Below are 7287 nucleotides of genomic sequence, written 5' to 3'. Positions count from 1 at the left end.
AACCTCTGCCCCCGTTCGCTGTGTTTACTGCATTTACTGCATCCCACTTACCTTCACATTCACATTCCTACCTCTCATTAATCATTTCTTACCTCTACTTCTTATCTTTCTACCTTACCTTTACCCTTAATTCTTTCCTTCTTCCTTTCTACCTTTCTACCGCATGTATCACTCCCCCACCAGTGCATTTCTCCACCACCAGTGCGAATGCACTCTCTGCCCTTACCGCCCTTACCGCATTCACCGTGTGTGCAGTGTGCAGTATGCGATTTGCAGTATGCAGTATGCAGTCGACCCCAGCCCACCACCCCTAGCCCCTAGCCCCTAGTAGAGATAGCGTCCTCCTAGAGCAGTGTGACATACCCGAGCAAGCACCGACACCGACAATTTGACAATCAATATTAATAATCCGGGCAACTCAACAGGCGGACAGGCCTGTCGGTGAAGAGAAGAGACGTATGCACTGGCGGCCGACTCGGGGGAACTGCAGTATCCGACTTGGCTGTGCGAGTCTCACTCACTCAACTAACCAACTCAACTCACTCACTCCCTTAACTAACCCTAACCAACTCAACTCAACCAAACCAAAGAAAACGCGTTCACGGGATGGAACCTATATAATGCGACGAGCCGGGTGGGAGTGGGAGTACAAATAGATACAGCATAGTATGTGTACGACTACGACTACGGGTACGACTACGGGTAAGTAGGGAGATACGAGAGATACGAGAGATGTGAGAGTATGGGAAATGAGAGATATGAGAGTGATGAGAATCAGAAATTCTATGTATGATGAGAGTGAGATACGTGGATGATAGAGAGTGAGATGCGACGAGACGATGACCGATTATATGCAAGTGGGAGAGGAGAGAGGAGAGGAGGAAGGAGAGGGAGGCAGCCGGAACCCAAGGACCATAAACCATAAACCGTAAACCATAAAGCTAAAGCTAAAGAGAGAAGAGGAAAGGGAAGAGGAAGAGGAAAGGGAAGAGGAGGGATGTCTACAGCGAAAACAAAAACAAAAAGCAAACAAACAAACAAACATAAAGGCGGAAAGCGGGATGGCGGGATGGTGGTGGTGTGGGATGGTAGGATGGGATGGGAGGGGAGGAGGTATGTATATGCGAGGTATGTATGAGGTATTATATGCATGATGGGTGCGTGCGCGTGTGGGTGTGCGGTGGGGAAGAGAAGAGAAGAGGAAGAGAGAGAGAGTCTACAAAGTCCCAGAAAGCAGAGCGGCGGAAGGGGAACGTTCTATGGGTGGCGCCGACCCGACCCGCGTCGAGTCGAGCCGGCGTGGAGAATACGATGCGTGAAAGGGATGGCGAGTGGATGGTGGGTGGTGGGTGGGCGGATAGTTGGTAGCGGAGAGCAGGGAGAGGATAGCGGGGAGAGGATATCGGGTAGTAGGGAGTGGGTGTGAGGTGGTGTCGAGTGTTTTACGTGGAGAACTTGGGACGCTGCGGCTTGCGCATCATGAGCGGCGAGCTCGCGTTGTTCGGCGACTCGGGCTGGGGCTGCGAGGTCGTTAGTACGGTTGATTGATTGAAGGGGGAAGGAGGAAGGGATACGCACTGGGAGGTTGTACGCCGGCGACGGCGGGTTTTGGGAGGCATGCGAGGATGCGTTTTTGGTGAGGGCGCGTTGGAGCTACGGAGGAGCGACGCAGGTTAGGTTAGGTTCGTTCGTTTTCGGGGCGGAGCGGTGGGGTGCAATGGGTGTAAAGGGTATGGAGGGTGGGTATGAAAAAGACATAGTATGTAGGGAAGGGTATGAAAAAGGAAAAAGAAAAAGAAGGGAAGAGGAAGAGAAACCCACCTTTGCCTCGCTCTCAGCAGCTCTCTGTGCGTACATGTTGGGGTGCAGCGCAACGTGTGCCATGCTCTTTGCCTGGGGCAGCGACGACAGCGACGAGGCCAGGCTGGGGAGGGCGACGATCTTGGGCTTGGACGAGTCGGGGCTCTGTGCTCGGGAGGCCATTGCGATGTAGTCGGTGAGTGGTGGAGTAGTAGTAGTAGTGGAGTGGTAGTGTGCGGAGTGTGCGGAGTTGTATATGCCAACAGACGGACTGGAGGAGTAGTAGGGTTGTGTAGTCGATCTGTGGAGTGGAGAGTAGGGAGAGGGCGAGGACGGGTGTATCTTTATACCTCTCCGCGCCGCATTTATTTCCCTTGCTCTCGCTTTGCCTGCTGCCTCATATTATTATAATAACCGCCCCCGATCCATCTCTTCCTCACAGACCCTCACTCGCCCTTTCCCCCTTCGGCTGCACCCATCGGGCAACAGATCTGCGATTCAGCGATTGCCAACGAGGCAGGCGCCAGCCCCCCGTGCCCCCCCTCCCATATCCGCCATCGCTGCTCCGACTGCCTTATCCAGCCCGTGGGCAAGTCCATCTCTGCAATATGCGTGTATTATGTATGCATCCAAGGGTGCTCCCCGAAGGGGATGATGACGCGATCCAGATCCGCCCACCAGCGATCCACGCGTCGCGCTGCAGTCCCCCATTTTCGCTCGCGTGCTTCCCACGTAGCTGGTGTTTATTATTTGATTTTGATTTTGATTTGATTATTAGAAAAAGGGATTGCTCCCACGAGCGTTAGCAGGAGAAGTGCCGTAAAGCAGTGACTACTGCCTACTGACCGCGATAAGCTGCATTGATGGTTTATGTAACCCCAATGTGTGCCATCCATCATGGGGATTGGGTGTACTGATGAGCGCGATCCTCAGCCGATCATCATCCATCATGCATCATCCCCGTACTGTGTACTGTAGCACTAGGCACCAAGTACTGTAAGTGCTCGGCGACCACGGATTTACACGAATACGAATATTCCATCTATCAACCACCCGCCCACCGTGTTCCCTCCGATCGCCTCCGTTCACGTATTCACGTACGCGTACGCCGCCTCATCTAATCTATCCGTTCCACCCAATCTACTCGCTACTCGACGTGTCCAATCTATCCAGTCTATCCTTTCTATCCAATCTACCCGACGCTGATGCTGATGCACTTTTTGGTTTTTGGTTTTTGCTTCCGCCCTGGGTTGCAAACGTCGGGATGATACTTGGTGCACGTGTTTCGCTCCCCTCCCCTCCCTCGACGTCGACACGCCACGACACGGAAAGATCCCGCCACATCGCCATATTATATTGCCAAATTGTATTGCTACGCGTCACAGTCTGACGACGTACGACGTGTCTGGCATATCCCGAAGTCCGGAGGCGACGTGGACGTGTGTATTATATGATACGTGATAGATCCATGATGATATAGGGATATGTTGTGGGGAGTATGATATGATATGCACGTGTTTCAAAAGTCGAAAGTCGACTTTCGACTTTCATCCGGAGCCATTCGCTGCGAAACGCGTTGACCGACGTCATCGATTTATCCTCGACGTAGGCTAGCAAGTCCGGACGCCAGCAGTCACACAATATCCTTTCCAGTTTTCCATCTGTTCGTCTATCGTCCATGGTCTATCGTGTATCGTGTACCGTCTATCGTCTATCGTATGCGTGACGTTTCCCTCACACCCAACACCCAACGCCCAACACCCGTTCGACGATACGCGCCGCTTATTGCTTGTTGCTTGTTGCTTATTGCTTATTGGGCGATGGGCAATGGGTGTTGGGGGTGATGATCGTCTATATCTATATCTATGAAGGGGATTATCTATGAAGGGATTATCATTATCTGAAATGAAATGTTAATGAACGTTTGGGCGTGAACGTTTGGGTGTGGGTGTTTGGGCGTTTCGACCATATCTACGCGAAGGGACGATTGACGTTGATCATCATCTTCTCTGTATGTATATGAAGGGGGAGGCGCGACGGCGTGCAGACGGCGTGGATTGTAGGGCTACTTGATGCAGACTTGACCCGATGACCTGACGACCTAGTGCAGACCTAACGCACACATGTACATGTGAGCCTGTGAGTAATAAGTAAGTAAACGAGTACGAGCACTAGTAAACGAAAACGAGCACGAGCACGAAAACGAGTAAGTAATTGAGTCGATGTGGTAGTATATCATCGTGTCATCGTGTCATCGTGTTGTTGAGTTGTTGAGGTATGGTGTAAATGAAGGGGACGAGGAGACGAGGGGAGGGCCTACATAGCGCCCACTAATGCTATATTATATGATATTTATATTTAGGGTGCTAGGTGCATAACGTAGATTGCAATTGCAATTGCGATTGAGAGTGAGAGTGAGATATGTGGGTAGATAGGTGGTGGGTGAGTGAGTAGGTGAGTGAGAGTGAGAGTGAGATATGTGGGTAGATGGGCAGATAGACTGTCGCAGCGTCGCAGCATACCACCCCAATTGCAGTAGACGTCAGGAGGGAGGGCGGGCTAGGGAATGGGGGTTAGGAACTACGACAGGCGTCTTGCTGCTAACCAACCAACAACCAACAGCCGCTAAATATCATCGACACCCGATCACTGCACCGATCCAACGATCCCTCGATCCAATGATCCCGTCGAACATTGAACATTGAATGTCGAATGTTGAGTGTTGAGTGTTGAACGTCGGGCTCAGCCACCGCCGGCCCACTATTCACTAATTACGACTTGTAACTTATGATCATTTTGCAATTGGATTTGGATTTGGATTTGGATTTGGATTTGGATTTTGCCCTTTAGTAGATACCCTATAGTAGATACCCTATAGTAGGTACCCTGACTGCTGACTGGGAGGGAGATGCGTCGCGGGACACGTCACGGGACGAGGAGGAGGGAGGAGGAGGGAAGGGATGGTAGGATGGTAGGATGGCGAACGTACGCGTTGGATATCGGATGTCTGGATATCGATGGCGCGATGCGGTGCATACTTCGGCGTGCGTGCCAGTGTGCAATGACGAATGACGAATATCATCATATCATCATATCATTATCATCATATCTGAATTCGCGCTCGGACTCGGACTCAGTCCCAAATCTCAGTGCTCAGTATTCGAGACACTGCACCGGTGGCACTCGAGTCTCGTGGAGGGGGTGGTGGCTGTGGCGATGGGGATGGCGGAATTTGAATGACGGTCACGGCCACGGTCACGGTACCTAGCACCCCAACACCCCAACACCCCAACACCCCAGCACCACGACTACGACTACGACTACGATACCAGCGAAGTACCCAAGCGCCCCGAAAACGCGTCGCGTCGCGTCCAACCCCCGGCCCCCGGCACGCGGCACGCGCACGGGTTGCAGATCGGAGATCGGACGACGACGAACTACCGGGACCGGGACCGCGACCGGGGAACCGCATATAAGTACGATTCTGCTCATACGATTCTCCTCATACCTCATACCTCGCGCTTCGTGTCCCCAGTCCCCGACACCGACACCGACACCGAAAAGCTCCCGCTCCCCATCCAGATCCACATCCACCAGACTCCAAGGCCACAGATACAGATACGACAGATACGATGGACCGTAACTCGCGAATTCTGCGCTCGGGCGGACGACGCGCGACGCACGACTGGGAACCGCGAATACTAACTATTCTCCTCGCACGCCGTTCAAACGTTCACGGTTCACTCGCCACTCGCAAGCAGTCGCAGGTAGTCACGATCACCGACAACCTCCCGCACCTCACCCCACTTTCCGCTAGCCGCTAGAACGAGCTACCGCCGCAATTTGATGCATACGAACGACTATGTATGCAGGACGGCGTCCAAACCATTTCCCGACACCGGCCGCCCCAGTCCCGCTTTAAACCTCCTCAATGTTCACCTCTGACTGCAAGATCTGAGGCTCTGGAGATCCGACGTCCCGAGGGTAAACTTAGAGATCACCAGGTTATAGGTGCCAGTGGTTCAAAGTAAGTTGCAAGTTACAAGGTTTGTTTGAACGTTTGAACGTTTGACGCGGAATTTGGACGTTTGAACGACCACGCCTCCCGTGCAGATCTTACTGCTGCAGTAGCAGTAGCGGGAGTAGCTGCAGTAGCGGGAGTAGCGAGAGTAGCAGGAAATGCGGGAATGCGAATACCCGCGTTGCTGGGGTGCTCCCCGGGCCCCCCCACCGAGCACACACCGACACCGAGCACACACCGACACCGAGCACACACCGACACGACACGACACCGACACCGCACCGACACCGCACCGACACGACACCGACACCGACACTGACCGACTAATTGGAAGCAAGCGGAAGCAAATCCCTGGGCGCGGATTCCCCGACGAGTCGGCTTCAATGTTCATTGTTGCCTCGCGACAGAACGCGGATGCGGTGAAGGTACATGTATGTATGCCTCTGAGCGGGCGCGCGGCGTATCCTCGTCACGAACGACGAACGACGAATGCACGCACGCGCTTTTTTTTTATATCCCTAAACGTACGCACGCACGCACGCACGCACGCCTTCGACGACGAACCCGGGACCGACCTACTTAAGACAGGCGAGTGCATGGGGTTAGGGGGATGTTGAATGTCGAACGTTGGACGTTGGACGAACAACCTTTCTGCCGCTCAGATTCTCGAGATCCTCCGGGTTTCCAGGAGGTGTTTCCATCCAGTATTCGTTGAACGTTCGTCTCATATCCAATCACGCGAATCGCGAATATCCAATCATGCAAATACCCAAATACCCAAATATCCGAATATCCGAATACCCAAATACCCGAATACTCGGTTTATCAGAATACTCGGTTTATCAGAAACGAATATTCGACGGAATTCCTGGGGGAGGCCCGTACTGAGTACTGATGGGCTACCGACACGGCGGCAACCAGTCGACCAGCGGAATCAAATTTTCAAATCAAACCTAAACCAAAACCCCAAAACCCAAAAGCCACCAAGAACCAAGACCAGGAAAGCAGGACTCAGGAGAGCCCTTTCAAAATTTCACCAATCACCAGCAGTAACCGATAACCGGTAACCGGTAACTGGTAACTGGTAACTACTTAGCACTGACCCTTTCCAATGTGCGAGTCCTTTGCATCTTTACGAGATTGAGACTGAGAGGCGGAGCGGGGGGGTATAGTATAGTATAGTGCATAGTGCCCCCCCGGATATCATCGGCGGTTTCCTGTTGGAGGCGGGCAGGATAGCTTCATGAATTCCAAATTCCTGGTGAAATTCTGCCAACTTCAGATGCATACCGAGTCCCGACGCCTACTAAGTAACGGGGCCTGCTACTACCGACGCCCTGCAGAGTTACCGACGCCGACTAGCGGAATCAAATGCTTACCCTCACTCAGACTCCTTCCCTAAAACCGTTAAAATGGTGCATTCCTTTTCCAGCCGCGCCTTAATACTTATCCTTATGCGCTTACGT

General features: G+C 52.7%; 1 protein-coding gene across 1 annotated transcript; it reads right to left on the bottom strand.

The window, feature by feature from the left end:
- Window positions 1–1442: 1442 nt before the first annotated feature.
- Window positions 1443–1983, bottom strand: PC9H_002114 (uncharacterized protein; the record flags this gene model as incomplete). Its single annotated transcript, XM_036771756.1, has 3 exons — window positions 1443–1520; window positions 1579–1653; window positions 1822–1983. The coding sequence occupies 3 exons, from the start codon at window positions 1981–1983 to the stop codon at window positions 1443–1445; spliced, it is 315 nt and encodes a 104-aa protein (XP_036626377.1).
- Between the last annotated feature and the right edge of the window lie 5304 nt (window positions 1984–7287).

This window comes from Pleurotus ostreatus, assembly GCF_014466165.1.
Source record: "Pleurotus ostreatus strain PC9 chromosome Unknown scaffold_10, whole genome shotgun sequence".
NCBI classification, from domain to species: domain Eukaryota; kingdom Fungi; phylum Basidiomycota; class Agaricomycetes; order Agaricales; family Pleurotaceae; genus Pleurotus; species Pleurotus ostreatus.
This window is presented reverse-complemented; position numbering and strand designations above follow the sequence as displayed.